At 66.9% G+C, this 20,429-nt stretch overlaps 2 protein-coding genes across 14 annotated transcripts; one reads left to right on the forward strand and one right to left on the reverse strand.

The window, feature by feature from the left end:
* Window positions 1–531: 531 nt before the first annotated feature.
* LSM7 (LSM7 homolog, U6 small nuclear RNA and mRNA degradation associated) lies at window positions 532–4,847 on the reverse strand. The gene is made up of 4 exons (XM_081284271.1): window positions 4,807–4,847; window positions 3,979–4,069; window positions 1,463–1,534; window positions 532–764 (listed from the first exon to the last, which is right to left on the reverse strand). Exons 1-4 carry the CDS (start codon window positions 4,810–4,812, stop codon window positions 622–624), a joined length of 312 nt encoding a protein of 103 aa, XP_081140397.1. The 5' UTR covers window positions 4,813–4,847; the 3' UTR covers window positions 532–621.
* On the forward strand, window positions 4,838–18,637 carry SPPL2B (signal peptide peptidase like 2B). 13 transcript variants are annotated; one of them, XM_081284265.1, is made up of 16 exons: window positions 4,873–4,997; window positions 6,431–6,499; window positions 9,401–9,520; window positions 10,565–10,747; window positions 11,228–11,317; window positions 11,503–11,642; window positions 12,118–12,257; window positions 12,330–12,426; window positions 13,177–13,341; window positions 14,506–14,587; window positions 14,868–14,942; window positions 15,013–15,075; window positions 15,180–15,279; window positions 15,631–15,708; window positions 16,184–16,344; window positions 17,133–18,637. In XM_081284265.1, the coding sequence occupies exons 3-16, from the start codon at window positions 9,419–9,421 to the stop codon at window positions 17,790–17,792; spliced, it is 2,136 nt and encodes a 711-aa protein (XP_081140391.1). In that variant the 5' UTR covers window positions 4,873–4,997; window positions 6,431–6,499; window positions 9,401–9,418; the 3' UTR covers window positions 17,793–18,637. The 13 variants fall into 13 exon arrangements, with proteins under 13 accessions (XP_081140388.1, XP_081140390.1, XP_081140383.1 ...); XM_081284266.1 differs by lacking the exon at window positions 6,431–6,499 and adding an exon at window positions 9,134–9,221 and having other exon boundaries at window positions 4,968–4,997; XM_081284262.1 differs by lacking the exon at window positions 6,431–6,499 and having other exon boundaries at window positions 4,838–4,997; window positions 12,121–12,257.
* Window positions 18,638–20,429: the final 1,792 nt, after the last annotated feature.

A 20,429-nucleotide genomic window follows, 5' to 3' on the forward strand; every position in this document is an offset into this window, starting at 1 on the left:
CCTCTTCCCTGGGGCGATGCCCCTGAAGCTGAGCCAGCAGAACCCCCCCTGGCCCAGGGAGGAGACCTCTGGTGGGGGCGGGACTGGCCAGTACGGCAGGCCCTCAGGGCCCAGGGCGGTCATCAGAGGCCAGCCCTGCAGCTTCCCCTCCCACCCAGGCTTCTGTCTCTCCAGCTGTGGGGGGGGGGGGGGCCCGCAGGTGATCACACTCAGCGGGGTCAGTGTCCAGGGCGGTCCCAACAAGGACGCTGGGGAGATGGGCCAGGAAGGCCCACAGGCTGGGCTGCACCTGCTGAGAGGCTGGAGAGGCCCTGCCTGGCCTGCAGCCCCAGTTCTGAGTGGGGTGGTGAGCTGCAGGGAGCTGTCCAGGGTGCTGTCCACTGCGACTCTGGAGCGGGGCGGAGTGGGGGTGGGTGGCCGCAGGCAGCTCTGCAGGGTCCTCACAGAACCAGGCCCCCAGCTCGCTGGCCCGTGCCTGCAGGGCCGTGCCTGCCCAGTCGCACGGGGACCCCGCCTGGCAGACCCGAGTGCCCGCGTTCTGAGCTTGACATTTTATTAAGAAAACGCACATCTGCCCCCGCTGGGGCGTCTGAGTCCACAGAGGCGGCCATGAGGCAGCCACTAGGCGTCCTGCTGCTGGATGAAGGGGTTGGGGATGGCCTCCATGCCGTCCTGCGGGCAGATGAGCACCACGGAGGTGCCGCGGCAGACCACCAGGCCCAGCTGCCGCGTGTCCTCCGTCAGCTTGTACTGGTCATCGGGATCTGCGGGGGGACAGACAGTACCCCGGGGGTCAGCAAGACCCCGTCTAAGGGCCGGGTGGTGGCTCCACCCTCCCCCATGGGCAACGCTGCGAGTGACCAGGACCTCACGGGCAGCCTCTCTTGGTGCGTGACCATGGGGCCAGAGCTGCAGGAAACCGTGTGCAGCCGCCGGGTCCGAGGCCCACGGAACTCAGGTGCCCTGACCCTGGGGCTATGTGGGGGGCCCCGTGCCCAAGGTAGCATGCGGATGGCATGCGGGTGGCTGGGAGCCCCTGACCCTCCTGCCTCTTCCTTCCACAACGTGGGATCACTACAGGGGACAAGAGCAGATCCTGTCTCACCTCGGGGAGAGGCCCAAGGGCCAGACCTCCTCCTTCCGGAGGTCCTTGTGTCCCCTGGTGCCTTGCTGAGCTGGGGACCTGGGCTGATGGGCAGGGCAGGGCTGGTGCTCCCCCAGGAGGAGACACAGGGGGACGCGCGGTCCCTCTGGGTGGGGGACGGGGCCAGGAGGAGAGGGTGGCTGGAGCGACTCAGGCGGCGGCTCTCGGCAAGCTCCACTCCCCGTGGCCCTGCCCGCTCCAGCACCGCAGGCTGCTGGACCCCAGGGACAACCGGACCCCAGGGACAACTGGCAGGGCATGCATCTCCCACGCCCCCAAGGCGACGGACGGCCTTCCGGCCCCTCCCGCTGGACTCACCCCGCATGTACTCGATGGTGCCGTCCAGCACGAGGTTGAGCAGCGGGTCGAAGCCTTTCAGGATTCCACTGGCTTACAAAGGTCCCCAGGAGAATGCAAAGCCAAGGTCAGCGGCAGATGTCGGAAAGGGGCCTGGGGTGGCCAGTGGGTGTCCCCTCCTGCCAGGGGCTGCCCAGTGCAGGTATGGGGACCCAGGGAGCTCCAGGAGGGCTAGGTGACGGCTACTACCACCTATGGTCAGAACCCCTGGGCCAGCAGGCAGCAGCGGGCAGCCGGCAGTGCCTGGAGAGCGCCACCTGGTGTCCGTCACCACTGTGGGAAGGCTGGGCGCTGGGAGGGAGAGCACCCAGGAGGCTGTCCAGGGTGCTGAGGGGCCAATGCGCGTGGGTTTCCAACATCACGAAGCCCCTTTCTCTTGGCCCGTCCTCCCAGAAAAGATGAAAAGGTGACTTGTCTCACCTCCTCACACATCCTCAAGGGACAGGGCTCCTAGGGCGTATCCTGCCAGGTCACTCCTGAGGTCACTGCCTAGCTCTGCCCCCTGCTCCCTGCTTCCAGCCTCTCTGGCCTCTTCCTCCAGGACCCACATGCACCTGGTGCCGCCCGTCCTGGCTCCCTCGCCCCGTGGCCCTGTACCCCTCTGCACCCCGTCCCCCTCTGCACCCCGTTTGGAGACGGTGCCAGCACACAGGGTGACACCAGCTCTCTCAGCACCTCAGCAGCTGCAAAGGCGGAGCTGTCCGCACCCTGCTGGGCCTTCATGCCTGGCCCTGATGCCCCTGAGAGGCCCCTGGCTCTGGGGGGGGCCGTCTGAGCAAGGGCGCCTGCCGGGTGGGGGTGCAGTTGCAGACCCAGGGGCACATGTGATTCCGTCTTGATCACGGGCTGAGAGCTGTGGCTGGCAGGCAGGCCGACAGATGGACCCCCCTGACCTGGGCGAATGCTCGACTATGGGTTTGGCCCTGGGCTCTCACAGGGTCTCTCTCTTAAGATTAGGTCATGTGACCATGAGGAAAGGCCTGTGAGTTCACCTAAGGAACATGACTGTGGTGGGCCTGTTCTAATTGGGTGGGACCTTCAAGACCCAGGCACTTTCCGGCGCTCAATGTGAACACATCTGCCCAACCCACGCCACGGGAGCAAGCTGCCACGTGCAGAGGGGCCCAGGCAGGAATGGGGTCCACAGACACCAACATCACAAGCCCAGGGCACAGCCCACAACTACAAGGAACTGACTTCTGCCCACATCCAGCACGCTGGGAAGGGGGTGGGGTCTGTGTGGACAGGCCCAAAGAGACCCCTGTCTCGTGACGTCTGAGACCCTGTGCCCTGGGCACTGGGCTCTCGGTCTGTCAACCTGGGAGGTACTGAACTTGCTGGCAATCTGATACCCACATTAGGAAACAGAGGCAGCCCCTGGAAAGCCAGAGCCGCATCCACTCCGACACCCTGCATGCCCGGGCACCAGCACAGGCCCAGCAGGCTCAAGCGGCTCAGCTCAGCTCGGAGCTGACCTGTGGGCTGCACCTGGACGTTCAGGTTTGGGCTCTGATACCAACTGTCCACCTCGTGGTGGCGCCTGAGTCCCCATCTGAGGAGGCAGGAGCCAAGCATCAGAGAGGCTGCCCCCAGTGAGTGAGGCCCACCAGTGCCCGCTGAGGGAGGAGCCTGGAGTCACACAGCCACCTGGGGAGCAGGTGGAGGTAGCCCTGTATGCCATGAGGACACTGAGACTCAGAGGGCAGCTGCCTGGGACCAGAGCCAGGACCCACTGCTGCTCTCTCCACTGGACCACAGGGCCACGGCACAAGGCCTGGCTCCTGCCCTCTGAGAGCCTCGCTCTTGCTAGGTCCTGCCCAGGCCAGATGCAGGGCTCGGCCCCGAGACGGCGAGCCCAGAGTGGCAGAGTGCTGGGCCCTCACCTGCTGGAGAAGGGCAGGCTGGACCCGGAGTGGGGAGCCCTGCAGGGTCCGAGCAGGCGCGAGGGAGCCCACCCTAACAGGTTCCTTTGGCCACCACGTGCAGGTTGGTCACAGAGCTGCGGTTCCCCACCAGTGGAAACTGCTACGGGGGACACTGGCCCTGTCTGGGGCCACTCTGGTGGTCACCACCCGCAGTGCTCCTGGCCTGGAACGGGGGAGGCTGGGCATGCTGCTCCATCTGCTGCAGTGCTGGGGATGGCCACCAGAGACCCCCTGGTCCCACAGGTGCACAGGCAGAGGGAAGGCCCTGGTGTCTGGGGAGCAGGAACAGAAGCCAAGAGATCAGGAAGCCGGGCGCCTGGTGGGGCTCAGAGACGGGACCACGTGGGAGGCCAGGTCCCCAGTCCCGACCCAGGTGTGCCACTGGTTGTGTTGTTCCCCCCTCTGAGCCTCAGCGTCCCCACTGCAAGGTGGGCACACCGGTCCCTCCCTTCCAGCTGGGTCAGTCTGACTGCACAAAGTGGCCCGATCAAGCGCGCAGACCCCCTCTTCACGGCCGTTTGCACCACCAAGCCAGCGTGCCCTGGGCCTCACCTTCACGGCCCCCCTGGAACTTCACCCGGATGGTCTTGTCGATGTACTTGGACAGGTCCAAGATGCTCTCCTTCTTCTTCTTCTCTTTGTCCTGAGGGGGGCACAGCACATGAGGCTGCTATCCGCAGCCCTCAACCCCCACGGCCTCCCCACCGGCAGCTCCCTAACCCAGGGTGAGCACCTGCTATAGGAGTGGACCTGGAGCCCCTCTCCCCCTCTGTACCCCATCCCATCCCCATTCCCTGCGGCCCGTCCCCCTCTGTACCCTGTCCCCACTCCTCGTGGCCCTGTCCCCCTCTGCACCCCGTCCCCGTCCCCCTCTGCACCCCGTCCAGTTCCCCGTGGCCCAGCCCCCCTATGCATGCTGTCCCTGTCCCCCTCTGCACCCCTTCCCGTTCCCCGTGGCACTATCCCCTCTACATCCCGTCCCCCTCTGCACCCTGTCCTCCTGTGCACCCTGTCCTCCTGTGCGCTCCGTCCCCATTCCTTGTGGCTGTCCCCCTCTGCACACAGATCCCATTACTCGTGGACCCGTCCTGTCCCCCTCTGCACCGTCTCCCTCTGCACCCAGTCCCCATTCCTTGTGGCCCTGTCCCCTTCTGCACCCCGTCCCCATTCCTCGTGGCCCTGTCCCCCTCTGCACCCCGTCCCCGTCCCCCTCTGCACCCCGTCCCCGTCCCCCTCTGCACTCCGTCCCCGTGGACCCGTCCCCCTCTCCACCGCGTCCCCGTCCTCTTCTGCACCCCGATCCCCTCTGCACCCCGGCCCCGGCCCCGGCCCCCGCGGCCCAGCGCCCACGGCCTCCTCCCCCTCCGCCGGCCCGCGCACCGCCATCTTGCCTCCGGCCGATCTGCGCAGGCGCCGCGCCCTTTGACCCGGCGCGCAAAACAGCGCGTGCGCGGTGCGGAGCCCGGGGCGTCGCTGGGAAACTTGTGCCTTCAGCTGCGGCGGGACCCGCGGACATGGCGGCTGCGGCGCTGGCGCGGCTTGTCACCGCCTTTCTGTTCCTCGCGGCCGAGGTGAGGGCTGCGCGGCCCCGCGGCCCCGCGGCTGCCGCCCTCGGCCCGGCCCCCGCGAGGCCCGCCCGGCCCCGACCCCCGCGCGCCCCGAGCGGGCTGTGACCTTGCGGCCGCGGCCCCTCTCCCCCGGGCCGCGTCGCGGGGTCTCCGGCCGCTCCCGGGCCCTGGGGCCTCGGCGGTGTCCGCCGCCCTCCCAGCCGCGGCGTCCCGCCCGCGCGGTGGGCACGACGCTGCGCGCCCCGTCAGGTGCGGGGAGGCCCCGGCGTCCGGCGGCCAGCGCGGCCTCCCCAGCCCGGCAGCTCCGGGCCGAGTCGAGAGCCCGCCCTGGAGGGGGCGAACCCCTGTCCCGTCTTTTTCCCTGGACCTTGGAGGAGATCCCTGCCTTGAGCCGAGGCTGCGGGTCCACCAAGGGGCGTCAGCGTCTGGGGTGCGGGTCAGGAGCGGCCGCGCCGCTGACGGTCGGGTCCCAGCGGGGACAGTCCCCGAGCTAGCCGGCGCACGCTGTCAGAGTGATGTCCCGTCTCCGGGCCTGCCCCCCTCCTGGCTGCCGCTGGGACCTTCCGCCCGGGTTCTGTGCCGCGGCCCAGCACTGTCCCTGCAGGAGCCCCAGCAGCTGGCCCTTTCTCCCGGTGGCTGCTTTTGCCCCCCCCCCCCCACCTCCCGGGTGCTCTCTCCCAGGCAGGACTGCTGCTCACCCCGTCAGGTCTGGTCGTGTCCAGATGCCAGCCGTCCAGCGGCCCCCATCCCTTACCACGCCCTGTGCCCGAGGGCCCTTTGCTTCCGTCTTTCCTGTCGCCCTGCAATGCCCCGCCATCCTTTCAGCCTTTATCCCACCTCCCCGCTGCTTCCCCAGCCCCTGGCTCTGCCCTGTGGCGTCCCATCTTAGGAAGGGGCTTTGCACTCTCCAGCTATTTTGAATGAGGAGAAGGCAAGAGAGGTGGCTGCAGGATTGTGGGGACACCACAGAAGGCGGGAGTGTTTGCTTGGAATTGTTCAGGTGACGGTGCCAGAGGAGGGGTGTCGGGCACCAGAGCAGGAGTGTGAGCTGTGATCTGCATGGAGATGGGAGCTGCAGGCCCGGCATGTAGGCTGCTTCCGTGCTCCAGGGAGAAGTGTCCCCCCACACACCAGAAAGATCTCTACAAAGGAGGTGTTTCAGATGGACCTTGGAGGGAGGCCAGGGCATCTCCCTCAGAACTGGAGGAGGGGAGGCTGGGAGTGGCCCCAGGCAGAGGGTAAGGGCAGGACAGAGCCTGGGGCCCTCAGGCCAGGTGATGGGAGGCTTGGTGCTGGGCTGAGGGCTGAGCACTTCATGCTGTGCATGGTTAAGGACAGCAGCTGCCACCCCTGGTGTGTCCAGGTCCTGCTCCCAGACAGGTCACTTCTAGGACATTGGAATCCAGGTGCACAAAAATGAGACCAGCTCTTCCCAGGTGGAGAAGCTGGGTGACAATCCTGAACTTGCTGGTGTTTTCTGACCCTAGGCAGGTGGAACATTCATAGTACATCCCTCTTTCCAGTTAGGACAAGTGGGTGCAGGGTAAGGTCACAAGTGGGGTCTGCTGCTTAGTGGCCTGTGGCCCACCTTCCCTGCGGTGTCAGGTACTTCTGGTGCCTCTGCAGCGGCTCCGTGGGATTTCCAGGTCTGACTGTGAGGCGTGCAGGTGGCTGTGACATGGGGTCTGCCCTGGGAGGCCGAGCTCTGCTGATCGGCAGCTTACCTGGAACACGGGGTACCTTTGCAGCTGGGTCCTCTGGGGGTCTCCTGCCAGGCCCTGTAGTGCAGCAGGTGGGAAACTTCCCAGGGGGCCCCTGTTTCCTGGTGGCTGAGGGGAGCACAGGCTTTTCGACAGAAACTCAGTCTCACAGGCTGTGAGGAGGGAAACTCGTGAATGCACGTGTGTGTGTGTGTGTGTGTGTGTGTGTGTGTGTGTGTGTGTTGGCGGCGGACCATATTCTATTCATTTATTTATATGCACTGCTGAGAATCGAGCTCAGTGAGGCAAGAGCTTTACCACTGAGCCACGGCCCCAGCCCCATTTTTGTGTTTTTTTTTTTTTAATGTTTATTTATTTTATTTTTAGTTTTCGGCGGACACAACATCTTTGTATGTGGTGCTGAGGATCGAACCCGGGCCACACACATTCCAGGCGAGCGCGCTACCGCTTGAGCCACATCCCCAGCCCCAGTTTTATGTTCTTAAATGAACTTTTTGAAGAGAAGCAGTTTTAGTTGTCAATTCTGTTTTGCACAAAAGACACTTTTCACTAAAAGCCACGGTCCCCCAGAGTGGTATGGCGCTGTCTCCTGGGAAGGGCCCCTGGGTTTGGCTTTGTGGGGCACGTGGTCCCGTGGCAGCTGCTCGGCTTTGCGTGTGTGGTGGGGGAGCCTTGGACCTGTGCTCAGGGACCTGCTTGTTCCAGGCAGACTAGACAGAAGGCTCTGGGCCCTCTGCAGCCCACAGACCCTTCCTGGGACAGATGCCAGGGGCTGTGGGAGCTTGTTGGAGGCCCAGGGCTTCCAGGACACCAGGGGCCACGCTGATGGTGTCCTCAGAGGGAACCTTGGCAGGGGAACTGACCAGAGGTTGTGGTTGGGTGGGTGTGGGACCAGGCGCGGGGAATGAAACTGCTGTCCTCAGGCCACCCCTTGCCTTCCCCTGAGAGTGCTGGTGATCCGCCACACTGTCCAGCTTCAGCTCGGTGCCCCGGGACACACCCAGCAGCCTGTGCGGCAGACGGTCCTTATCTCACTGATGGTTGGCGCCAGGGGCCCAGCACCCACCTGAGACAACAAAACCAGCAAAGCTCCAGAGCTGGCCTTGTGGCCCCGTGGCCAGCAGTTTGGGATGCGGCGCTTGGGGCCTCATGTTGGCCCAGGCCATGGGGTGGGCCCTGTGGAGGGGCCCAGGTCCTCACAAGAAGCCATCAGGGCCCTGGCCAGGCCAGAGCTTCCCTTCCCCCACCCTCATCTCAGCACAGCCCTAGGGGCCTGTGGGGCCTGGTGGTGTGGTGGACCTTGCCGTGCCAGTCTCCACGGCTGGGGCAGGTTGGCACCCGTCCATGCATTGCCAGTGCCTGCTGCCGGCTTGTTTCTGTGGCTCGTCCCCAGGAGACACTAAGTGTGTCTGCCGCGGCAGGAGGGAGCTGCAGGAGCCTGGCCCAGGAGCCCCAAGTGTGTGGGTGTCCAGCTCTGAGAAGGCCAGGGACAGCCTGCGAGCTCCCCAGATCACCAGGGCCCTCTACCATGGGCCACACCCTCCCCACACCCCGACTTTTCAGACCCGAGGTGACAGGTCACCATGAGAGGGAGTGTCCTTGTCAGATGCTGGCAGGGCTCCAGTGAGCCAGGAAGGAGCCTAGGCAACAGGAGGCTGCGTAGCCACCCGGAGGACTGAGGCCCTAGGGAGGGGGCGAGGGCATGGCGGGGCTTTGTGTGCAAAGGTGTCTCCCCACAGCTGGACCCTTTTCTGTCCCAGGCCACTGGGCCACCCTCAGAGGTGTCTTCATGTCCTGCCCTCTGCCTGAATTTGAGCACTGTTCACAGCTGCTGTCAGCAGGTGCCAGGCGGTCACCTGGGGCTTGGCAGAGAGCGGGGATAGGCGCCGCGGGTTATCGGCTGTGGCAGGACTGCGGCCTGGAGCAGGGTGCAGCCCCCAGCCTGCCCACTGGGGGCCCTTGGTTGTGTCCGCTTCTTGCCTCATTTTCCCAGGGAGCTGAAGGGACGTTGAGCAGGGGTCCTGACCGGTGCCCGCTTGTACTGGTCTTCTGACCAGCTGTAATGCAGACTGTGGGTGGGGGGCCATCCCCCATTTCTTGGAGTGCCGGAAGCTCAGTCAGACATCCCGCCCTGCCCCACAGTCCTGGCCATTGCCCCCCGGCCACAAGCGACCGCCAGGGCCTGGGGACAGAACTGATGTGCTGCCCTCTCCCCCAAGACTTCGGCTCTCCTGCCGTCCCTGCTGGTCCTGGGAGGCCCCATGGGGTGTCACACAGGCCCTGAGCCCAGCCCAGCGCCACTGTTGGTGCAGAGACCTGGGACCTGCAGGTCTGACCCACAGGTGGCTGTGGACGCCCGGGTCTGCCTGGGGAGGCGACTCCTTCATGCCCTTGCTCTCCCCCAACCCCCACCTACAGTGTGACGTCAGGAGCAGGTGTCGCTCAGTGGTCAGCGCTTGCCTGACATGCTCCTCGTCCTAACTCCTGCCCCAGCACCACAGGAAAAGTACGTGTGTGTATATGCACGTGCGTGTGTCTCCGTTGTGTTCTTCTCTGTCCTGCTGAGAGGAGGATAGAAATGTCCCCAGCCACCTTGTGAACACAAGCACCGCATCCCCAGACGTCCTCAGGTCCTTGGGTGCTCTACCTCGTGGGGTCTCTGACTGGCACCATGTCCCTCTGCAGGTGGCCTGTGAGTACGGCATGGTGCATGTGCTTCCGGAGAGTGGGACCCCCAAAGGCAAGGACTACTGCATCCTGTACAACCCCCAGTGGGCCCACCTGCCGCAGGACCTCAGCAAGGCGGTGAGTGCCGCTGCCTGAGGCCCTCCACCCCCAGCTGGGGTGTCGTCCTCGCTCATGCCGTGGCCACTCTTCCTGCAGCAGTTTGTGGGAAAGCCAAGTCAGCAGAGGCAGGATGCAGACCCTGGGCACGGGTCACCTGCCGCTGGAGCCTCCGTGAGCCCCTCTGGGCCTCAGTCTCCCTGGTCGTAAATGAGAGCTGTCCAGAGGCCTGCTGGGAGATGGGCCTTTCTGCCGTTCTGGGCATGGCCGGGACAGGGTCAGGGTCCTAGGCCTGATGGGAGATGGGGGCACCCGGACACAGGTGTGCCTCTCTGCTTGCGTTTCCTCACGGCTTTGCTCCTGGCCACCACCTGCGCCGCGCATGGATCGCACCTCAAGCACGCTTCTCCCTCTCAGCGGCCATCTCTCCCCTCGGAACAGATCTGTCTTCCAAGCGTGGCCACCTCTGTGTGTGTGTGAGCTGTGGGTGTGCGTATGCGTGTGCCACAAGCTTCGGGATGTGCCTGCAGGTGCGCGTGGGCGTGAACGGGTTGAGCGCCCAGCTGTGCGCATTGTGGGCTCAGGTTTGTGTGTGCGCAATGTGTGCTGTGAGCGTCCTGTCCCTTCCACAAACCAGCTGGTGTGGGCTGCCCAGGTTGGGCAGTCTCTGGGTGCCAGGAATGCAGAGAAGGGGGCTGCGTGGGCCACGGGGGGCACCCGTCCCCAACCTGGGTCCCCCAAGGCCACCCGAGATGCAGGGAGATCCTCTGCCTGCAGTGCACAGTGGCAGCAGCTGGCTCTGGGCAGACTCGGACGTGGCCTGGGCTTCAGGTGGCAGACCTAGGGCTTCAGCCTTCTGCTGGGCCCCTGGGAAGCCCCGCCAGGCCCTGTTGTCCCCAGAAGAACTCTTGGAGAACCCAGTGTGTCCCTCCTGTGGCCCTCTGTCACAGCGCGGCTGGGCCCTGGGAAGCCTGGGTGGGGCAGGCAAAAGCTACCCTCCTGTTGGATGTGTGGTGGGGTCTCGGGCCGCCCCCCCTGGCAACTCAGGGCCTCGTCCGCCCTCAGTCTCTCCTGCAGCTGCGTAACTGGACGGCCTCGCTGCTGTGCTCCCCGAGCGACCTCCCTGCCAGCGGCTTCAGCAGCCAGATCCCACTGGTGGCCCGCGGGAACTGCACCTTCTACGAGAAGGTGCGGCTGGCCCAGGGCAGCGGGGCGCGCGGGCTGCTCATCGTCAGCAAGGAGAAGCTGGTATGGCCTTCGGTGCACCCTCGGGGACAGCGGTCACCTCCAGGGAGAGTGCCACAGCCCAGTCCTGCCCTGCCAGGCTCTGCGCCTCTCCAGGACAGCTGTGTGGCAGAGGCAGGGTGGTCTGCTGCTCAGTGAAGGCTGCTCCTTCGGCTGCAGCAGCCCTGGGCCCAGCGTGGTGGGGGGACCCCCCTGGGCAGTTGGGCAGCACCAGGTGGGCGGAGCCTGTGAGGGCAGTAGGGCTGTGGGCCTGGGCGGCCACAGCGAGGCAAAGGGGAGCAGCTTGAGTCCGCCTTCCTGAGGGACCGCTGGGCCTTTGCCAGGGTCCTTGAGGGGAGCAGGGCTGGGGCCTTGCCAGGGGGCCTAGAGCCTGGCCCCCCCTGTCCCTTCCACAAACCAGGGCTCTGGCTGAGGACCTGGGCCTGCAGGCAAGGTCTGGCCCTGAGGCGGGGGTGACCGCGTGCTCCCTTCTCCGGGCTCCAGGTTCCCCCAGGAGGCAACAAGACACAGTACGAGGAGATTGGCATCCCCGTGGCCCTCCTCAGCCACAGGGACATGCTGGACATCTTCAGGGTAGGCCTGCACCTGCTGCTCTGTGCACCCGGGGCCTGGGCTGCTGCTGCGGGTCAGGATGGTGGGTCAGTGCCTGGGAGGGAGATCCCGGGGCAGGGTCCCCCAGCCCCACCCGCCCCAGGCTCTGCTGGTAGGCAGGGCCGGCGACTGCCTCTGAGGTCAGCGGGGCCTGTTCCCTGAGGCAGAGCTTCGGCCAAGCAGTGCGGGTGGCGCTGTACGCACCCAGTGAGCCGGTGCTGGACTACAACATGGTCATCATCTTCATCATGGCCGTGGGCACCGTTGCCATCGGGGGCTACTGGGCCGGGAGCCGGGACGTGAGGAAGTGAGTGAGGAGTGTTGGGCGTGGGGAGGGCGGACAGGCCGGGCTGTGGCCATGGTGGTAGGTGCCAGGGGGTCTAGGGCTCCCGCCCGGGCAGTGCCCAGGGCCCCAGCACATGATGGAGGTGGGGCAGCGGCAGGGCAGGGCAGGGCGTGGCCCTCCTGAGTTGCGGCTCCTTGGAGCAGTTCTGTCCCCACCAGGTGAAGGAGGTCACCAGGGACTTGGGGGCGTGTGGGGAGCCCGGAGCTTCCACGCCCCTCTGTCGCCCAGGAGCTGCCCCCGTTCTGTGGCCCCTCACATTCAGGTGGCAGGTGGACTCGGCTGGCCAGGGGGCCTGCGCCATCTCCACTGTCCAGCGCAAGGGCTGGTGGCTGGGAGGGCTCCTGGTCTGCCCCTGTGGTCAGAGCTGGTTCAGCCCGGCCTGCCCCCGCAGCGGGCCTGACCCTGGTGACCTCGTGTCCTCGTGGTGTCTTCCAAGAAGGTACATGAAACACAAGCGGGACGACGGGCCCGAGAAGCAGGAGGCGGCGGTGGACGTGACGCCCGTCATGATCGGCGTGTTCGTGGTCATGTGCTGCTCCATGCTGGTGCTGCTCTACCACTTCTACGATCACCTGGGTGCGCCGCCCGCCCCTGAGGGTGCCCGGGCAGGTGGGCGCGGGTACCAGCCTCACTGCCCTGCCCCCGCAGTCTATGCCATCATCGGGATCTTCTGCCTGGCCTCCTCCACCGGCCTCTACAGCTGCCTGGCCCCCTGCGTGCGCCGGCTGCCCTTCTGCGAGTGCAGGTGAGCCGCCCGGAGGGGAGGCGGGCACCCCCAGGCATCGTGGTCCGCTTCCCAGCCCCTGAAGTGCCATGCTTGGCCTGCCCACGGCCAGGACCCCCTCCCGCCTGGGCCTACCTGTCTCTGCAATTCAGGGAGGGCTGAGAGGTGGGTGCTGGTTCTCAGGTCCCCAGTACCCAGACAGCGTCCCCCTCACATACTGTCCAGCACAAGGCTGTCAGCAGGACCCACCAGGACCAAGGCAGTGGGGGACACAGCAGGAACAGGGTTCCCTTGCCCCAGGTACACCACCATAGGTGTCCAGGCTGCAGGGTCACTGTGAGGGGCAGGGAGGTACTAAGTTCAGCCGGCTGCCTGGGGCCTCAGCCTGGGGGGCTCCAGTGGGTAGCAGCCAGGCCTAGCAGGGCACCTGGCAGGCTGAGGGCCAGAGCCCCGGAGCTCCAGAGAGGGCCGCTGTAGACCAGGTGGGATGCGTGTGTGGAGGGCCGGCACCTGGGGCACTGCCCAAGGAGAGGGGCTGGGTGGAGGCTTCTGCGGCTCTTCCAGGCCCTGCACCGCCCACGGGACTCCTGTGCTGTCACCCTGAGGGGGTGTCGAGCCTGTCAGGGCGGGAGGTGGGCAGGAGGACCCTGGGCGCCTCCACAGGGCCTGCAGCACAGTGGGTGGGGCAGGCAGGCAGCTGAGTGGGTCTGGGTGGGGCAGCAGGGAGGGCTGAGGGGTGGGTTCCTGGTGCTGATGGGTGCTCCCCCCCAGGGTCCCCGACAACAGCCTGCCCTACTTCCACAAGCGCCCGCAGGCCCGCATGCTGCTCCTGGCTCTCCTCTGCATCGCCGTCAGCGTGGTGTGGGGCGTCTTCCGCAACGAGGACCAGTACGTCCTTCCTCCCTGCAGGCCCTGGGCGCAGGGCCCTGTCCTCAGGTGCTCCAGGCCGGGCTCCGGCAGCCACCCTGGCTGGAGCCGCTTCAGCCTCAGCCTGAGGGCACCGCTCTGCTCTCCTGGCCCAGCCTCGGCCCCTGTGGCGCCCCTGCCCCGCATCCTGTTTCACCTGGGTTTGGCTGGGTGCCACCGCCCTGATTGGAACCTGGATAGAGATGCCCCAGGCACCCTGTCCTCCTGCACAGCCAGGGGAAGGGGGGCGCTGGCCCAGAGCCACCCTCGGTCCCCCCCCCCCCCCCCGTCCCCTTCGTGGTCCCGTGTCCCACCTGAGGGAGCCCTGTGCACACCTGCCCTCAGCCCCTCTCCCTCTCTCGCTTCCCAGCCACCAGCCCACCTCCCTGAGCAGGGAGTGCCCATGCTATGGCCCAGGGACAGCTGGCCTGGCCCCACCGGCTCCCACCGCTGTGCCTGAAACCACCTGGCAGGGCCCTGAGCTTTTCTTGAAGCAGCCAGGCACCTCTGGCTTCAGTGCCACTCGGGGCCACAGCAGGTTGATGTGCCAGAGGGGAGAGGTGGAGATACCGCGAGTCCTTTGTGACAAAGGGAACGGGAGCCAAGGGGTTGGATGCAGCCGGGAAGCCACCCACTGCCAGGAGTGGAACCCTGCTGTCCCCGCACCTGGTGCAGTAGTGGCTGTCCCCAGCTGCCACGGAGGGGAGATGATCTCATTGTGTTCAGCTTGGGGGGACCGGTCCTGCAGGCAGCTGGCGAGCCTGCAGGTGGGGTGGGGGGTGTGAAGTTGGGATGGGAGGGGGTGGAGTGGGAGGCCACCTTGTTTTATTCTTGGCACCTGACTACATGCCTTGTCCCCAAGGTCTGTCCCCAGGGTCCATTGCTCTCCCAGGGACCAGGGGGTGATATCGAGCCTGGCTGGGCACAAGATTCTCTCTTATAAATAGCACCTAGTGTAGCAGCTGCAGGGTCCCCCCACGGCCCCCTACCCCGTGGGGAGACTGTGACGTCACCCCTGCAAGCAGCCTCCCAGCGGAGCTGGGCAGCCCAGCCCTGGCCAGGCGAGGAGGGGGCTGCTCCTGGAGGTGTGCAGCCTGGCTGCCTGGTGGCTGAGGACCAGGTGCAGCCCTGTGGGCACTGGGGTGGGTGTGGGGGGTGGGGGGCAGGTGTGTCAGCCGGGCACCTTCCTTACAGGTGGGCGTGGGTCCTGCAGGACACGCTGGGTGTGGCCTTCTGCCTCTACATGCTCAGGACTGTCCGCCTCCCCACGTTCAAGGTGAGGCGGGGCGGTCCTGGGCGTCGCAAGCCCTGGTGGTGCCAGGTCCCCACTCCAGAGTGGCCCGTGGCCTTAGGGGCCCTGAGTGGGGACTCGCAAAGAGCTGTCCCTGCCAGGCCCCTGCAGCCTCGGGTTTGGCTCTGCCCCCTGCCCCTGTCCCCGCCCCTGCCCCTGCCCACGGCCCAGCCACAGTCCCTTCCTTGCCTCCCTGGGAGGGCTGCATCCGGGTGTGCAGAGCCCCGGGCCTGGCAGCCGTGCAGCGCAGGCGTCCCACCCACAGGCCTGCACGCTGCTGCTGCTGGTGCTCTTCGTCTACGACGTCTTCTTCGTCTTCGTCACGCCCTTCCTGACCAAGGTAGGCACCGCTGCCCACCCCCCACCCCAGCCCCGCTCCTCCCCACCCTGACGCGCCCCTTCCCCTGCAGAGCGGGAACAGCATCATGGTGGAGGTGGCCACTGGGCCCTCGGACTCGTCCACTCATGAGAAGGTACGGTACCTGACTCTGTGGGCCTTGGGGCCGCAGGTGGTGGGCGTGGGCCGGGCCGGGCACGGCGCCCGGCCTGGAAAGGCTTCCCTTCTCTTCCTGTGCAGCTGCCCATGGTCCTGAAGGTGCCCAGGCTGAATGCCTCGCCACTGGCCCTGTGTGACCGGCCCTTCTCCCTCCTGGGCTTTGGAGACATCCTGGTGCCAGGTACTGGGGCTGGCAGGTTCCCGGAGGGCGGTGCTGTGGGACATCCCCAGAGCTGGGCCTGGTGCCTCCCATGACAGGGAGCCTGAGCCCAGCCCCAACAGTCAGGGCTGCTCTGGGAATAGTGGGTGGGGGTCTGGCAAGGCAGGCATGCGGTGTGGGCAGCCTGGGGCTGCTGCCCAGGGACAGAGGCAGGTCCTTGTCCCTCCCGCTGCGCCCCTGCATCTGGGTGTGGCTCTCATGCGGGCAGCTGCTGTGGCATACGGCAGGCCCAGGTCCTGGGGACACTTGATGGTCCCAGGCCGGCCACAGTGGGGCCCCGGGTGAGCCGCATCCTCGCCGTCCTCTCTGCAGGGCTGCTGGTGGCCTACTGCCACAGGTTCGACATCCAGGCACAGTCCTCCCGGGTCTACTTTGTGGCCTGCACCGTGGGTAGGCACCGCACTGCGCTGGGCAGCCGCAGCCCCTGGGCCTGAGTCTGTCCTCTGTTCTGGGGGCCTCGAGCTGGGCAGCTGGGCTTGTGCCCGGGGCTCACTGTCCTCACTTCCCCAGACCCATGTGGCTTTCTTCCTGGGTCCCCTTTGCCTGCTGTGTCACAGAGCCCTCACACGAGGTGCCGTGTGCCGGGAGTGTGACTGTCCCCAGGCTGGGCCGCACCTGGCAGTGCTGTCCTGCCACTGCTCACGTGTGGACTTCCCGGGCGCCGACTGTGCCCTCCTGCTCCAGGGAGGCAGCCCCTTGCAGCCGCTCTTCACACCCACCCAGAGCAGCCAGACCCTGCTGCCCGCAGCGCCACCTCAGGGCCCTCGCGACCTTGCTCTCTGGTTCTGCCCCTGCCCAGCATATTCCCGGGAGGGGCAGGAGGGACCCTGGCCAGGCCAAGGTGACACCCCATCTGTCCCTGCAGCCTATGGCATTGGCCTCCTGGTGACGTTCGTGGCACTGGCACTCATGCAGCGTGGCCAGCCCGCCCTCCTCTACCTGGTGCCCTGCACTCTGGTGACGAGCTGCCTGGTGGCGCTGTGGCGCCGGGAGCTGGGCGCCTTCTGGACGGGCAGCGGCTTTGCGGTGAATACGGGTTTGCTCTGACTCTGCGGAGTCCGCCCCAAGCCCTCACTGGGCCACAGTTGAGTGAGACCCCTGCTCCACCGGGCCCCTGGTGGGGTCCCGCTCCTGCAAGGGCACGCTCTGGGCGTGTGGCCTGGGCACAACTGAGGCTGCGCTGCTGCCCGTGCTGACGCTTCCTCTGCCAGGGCCGCCCCTTCAGGCACAGCTCTGCCTGTGCGGGGCGCTGGGCTCTGCGTCTGCCACTGAGGACGGGCCCAGTGGGCGCCTGCCCTGGGGGTCCAGGCGCTGGGTGTCAGTGGGCCACTCACAGGGCGTGTGCCTTGTGTCGGGCTCCCCTGGGGCAAGAGCAGGCCAGTCCTGGCACCCACTGACCCTCGGCTGGCACCGGGGCTTGGCGCTGGTGCCCGCACCCTTGCAGGGGCTGTCCCAGGGTCAGCCTTGCCCCCAGAGTGAGTGGGTTGGTCCTTGGAGGGTCGGGGGCAGGCCAGGCCTCAGGCTGAGGCTGGGCCAAGAGGTCCCCAGAGGCTTTGCAGCCATTTGCCCTGGACCCCAGGAGCTGTGGTGGCTCCTGCAGCCCCTGTGCTGGTGGGCAGGGCTGTCACCTGTGGTCCCAGCACCCTAGCCCTCTACTGAGGGCCTCCTGTGCAACTGCACCTGGACCTTTGGGGATGGCCACTCTGCTGACCCCCTGCACGACTCTCTGATCCGTGGGCCTCACGGGTTTGCTATCCCTGCCAAGGGACAGGGGTGCCTGTCCCTCTCATCAAACACCTCTCTTCCGCAGAAAGACCTACCTCAGACCCAGTGGGCACCGGCTCCTGCCGACAGTCCACGGCCTCCACAGGACTCAGACACCCCGCTGTCCCCACAGTCTGCCAGCCAAGAGCCAGTCAGGTCCCCTCTGCCCCCTGAGAAGCCCCAGGAACCGTCCACACCTGAGGAGACGGGGGCAGCAGCCCCTGCCCAGGAGCCCAAGATCCCGGGCAGCAGCACCCCAGAATCCATGGGCCAGGCCCAGCCCAGCCCCACAGCCCAGCTGGGGACCTTGGCCTAGGGAGAAGGTGCGCGGCTCTGGACCTTCGTGGCCGCCACGTCACGTCGAGATGCTGGGGCTGCCTGTGTCTGCAGCAGACGTGGGTGCCACCGCCCCCTGGATAAGGCCTGCGCCGGGCCCCTCTCCTACATGGTGCTCAGTGCCCGGCGAGGTTCCCGCAGCCCCCCCCCCCCCCCCCCCCCGCCTGACCCGGCTGCAGCCGCACCCCGGCCCTCTCCAGCGGCTCCGCCTGCTTGGCTGCCCTGCCCGCCAGCCCTGCAGTCTTCCTTTGGGTCCTCCTCCTGGTTCCACGAGGGTTGCTTGTGCTCTCTGGAGCCCAGTGGGCGCTGCCCAGGTCCCTGCATTTGGTGCTTCCCTCCTGCTGCCCGGGGCTCTCCCTGCAGGACTGTTCTGATGGGCTGACTCCTGAGACCCCTGGACCAGGTGCCAGGAGCCGTGGCCCCCGGGGCAGGAAGCAGCCGCATCCCGGGGCTCCAGCCAAGGCCCGAGGGACAGGGGCCTGAGGGACGGGGCCCATGGAACTGGAGGTGGTGGGCCAGGCTTGGGTGAAGGCAGCGGTCCCCAGCAGGGCCATCAGCCGGTGGCATGCAAGTCTGCCCCGAGGAGCAGGCTGGGCACCAGCGTCCTGGAGCTGGGGGGTAGGACTGGCCAAGGGCCCAGTCTTCACGGGTCACGTGTCAGCGTGGCACCTGGCGCCGCCTCTGTGGAGGGGCTTCTGGAAGGTACGAGGATGACCCAGAGCTGGCCTTCTGCCCTCTACCTCATCGACTGACAGGGGCCTGAGCTGGAGCTGGCCCAGGTGTGGCCGCTGGGCCTGCGTCTCGCTGCACGTCCCCACCGCAGGCCAGGAAGGCCACGGAGCCTGGCGTCCTGCAGCCTGCGCGCGTTCCCACGTGGCCCCTGCCCGGGGCAGATGTGCCAGCACTGCAGACGGCGAGCGCGTCTGCCTCCAGGGAGAGGATGGCCCTCCCTGAAAGCCCCGCCAGCGCCTCTCAGCCACTGCTGTCCTGGAGGGGTGAGCTTGGCCAAGAGCAGCGGCTCCTCTGGACGCCAGGTGCTGGGCGGGGCCCGGGGGCAGGCGGCTGCTTCTGCACTCAGACTGCACCCTGAGCCGCCCGGGGCGGGTCAGGGCCACGTCCTCAGGCCGGGGTAGACCAGGGTGGACTTCCCAGGCAAGCGCCACTCAGGGTTGGCCTTGCTTCTGTTGACTGAGGATTAAACGTCGCTTTTGGTATCTGCCACTGGCCCTGCTGTGGGGTGGTGAGCTGTGGGCAGGAGGTGGCCGTGTCCACTGCTGTGTCCAGAGCACTACGCAGGTGCAGGGGCCCTGGACTTCGTCAGCCATGACCGTGCCCTGAGGGGAGTCGAGTCAGGGCCCCCCGCGTGGCTGCGGCTGTCCCCACGTGGCCCACCCTGAGGGCCACGTGCTGCTGCTCTGCTCTGCTGCCACTTGGAGGGACACAGGACCTGGGATGTGTCCTGGGGCATCTTCACAGGTCACAAGCGTCTTCCGACCAAGACCAAGACCACGTTATCCTGAAAACATGGGGACCTGGGCACGGGCAGCCAGAGCCCCGGCCCACGCCAGGCCACCTGCCTCCAGGCCCTCCTGCCCGTGGGAGGGGGGTGCTGCCGGGTGGGTGCCAGCTCTGCCAGCGTCGGCCCCCTTGGGCAGAGTGACACGACCTTGCCCCCAGGACTCGGACATAGGGGTGCCAGGTGGGGCTCAGGCCCTGCCCTGCAGGAGGGTGGCCTCCTGGGGTCCCCAGGGCGGCGTGGCTGCCAATGTGAGCCGGTGGCTGGTGACACCCCCACACCACGGAGTCCACTGAGGCATCCAGGCCGTGTGCAAGTCCTCCACAGTGGCTGTCCTGCCTGTGAGAAGGGCCACACAGGCGCCTGGTCCTGGGCGGGTTGCCCAGCCTGTCCCCTGCCCTCCGGCAGGCACAGCAGCTGAGGGGCCTGGCCCCCACCCCGCTCAGGGATGGTGGTCACTGGTGCAGGGAGACCTGTGGGGCAGGAGCTTGGAGACCCCAGGAGCCACGGCACCGTGGGGGTGGCTGGCCAGCGGGGCCTGTGAGGGGAAAGCCCGCAGGAGGGACAGCTGCCTGTCCCCACTGTGCACCCAAGTCTCCATCCACACAGGCGCCTGTCCACCGTCCCCACCTGTTTCCCCAACACCACCAGCCTTGGCTGAGCACCCGCGGTGTGCTGGGGACAGAAAACGCTGCACGTGCCCCTGAGGCCCAGAGCTGCCCCCCGTGGCGTCCTGCAGCCTGCGTGACAGGGCAGGACGTCAGTTGGCTCAGAGGACTTGGGGTCACCTGGGGGAGGGCCCTGCTGATCTTGAGGGCAGCGTCAGGAAAGGTGCCTGGAGAAGGTGACCCAGGGAGCCTGGGGGACCCTGGAGGAGTCTTCCAGTCCCCGGGTGCCCAGCTGGAGTGGTGGCAGGTCCCCGGGGCACGGTGGGCAGGGGGACTATGAGATGTCATCAGGCGGCCAGGGCCTGCCTGGGTTCTGGGGAGAGGAAGGGCCCCTGCTGGGCGTCCTGCCGCCTGAGCTGTGTGGCCAGCTCTTGGGGTTGCAGCTGCTCCTGGCACAGCTGTCCAGTCGTCCAGGGACAGGGTCGTCCCAGGACAGGGCCATGCTCCTGTCCAGCACCAGCAGCCGGGAGCCTGGCCCAGGAGTTGGGCCAGAGCCAGGACATGGTGCCCGACCTGCTGGTGGGGGAGGGGCGTGGGGGGTAGGGGGAGTGGAAGGTGGCACCCCCTGCCGACCTGCTGGACGGCATCATGGCTGCAGGGTCACCTTGTAGGTCACAGGTGTGTGCTACGGCAACCTGAAGGTGGCTCCAACAAACCCCAGCACAGCCCGAGACCAGAGCCTGTCCCCAAGAGCGGGGGTGGGGGGGGTGGACAGCGACTGGGGACCAACAGGAGGCAGAGCCAGGTGGCAGTGGCACGGTGCCGTCCGTCCTGAGGAGACCACCAGGCAAGTCCTGATGCAGGGCCACACCAGACTCCTGACAGCC

This window comes from Spermophilus citellus, assembly GCF_964194105.1.
Source record: "Spermophilus citellus genome assembly, chromosome: 3".
NCBI lineage: Eukaryota > Metazoa > Chordata > Mammalia > Rodentia > Sciuridae > Spermophilus > Spermophilus citellus.

Bases quoted from the DNA above. Each gene is read 5' to 3' on its own strand.
- LSM7 (XM_081284271.1), bottom strand. The intron at 1,535-3,978 runs GTGAGGCCCAGG...GACCTTTGTAAG, and splicing joins GTTCCAGGGGGGCCGTGAAG to CCAGTGGAATCCTGAAAGGC. The intron at 765-1,462 runs GTGAGTCCAGCG...GTCCCCCCGCAG, and splicing joins CACCATCGAGTACATGCGGG to ATCCCGATGACCAGTACAAG.
- SPPL2B (XM_081284257.1), top strand. From the start codon at position 4,941: ATGGCGGCTGCGGCGCTGGCGCGGCTTGTCACCGCCTTTCTGTTCCTC. The intron at 12,258-12,329 runs GTGCGCCGCCCG...CTGCCCCCGCAG, and splicing joins CCACTTCTACGATCACCTGG to TCTATGCCATCATCGGGATC. The intron at 14,943-15,012 runs GTAGGCACCGCT...CTTCCCCTGCAG, and splicing joins TCACGCCCTTCCTGACCAAG to AGCGGGAACAGCATCATGGT.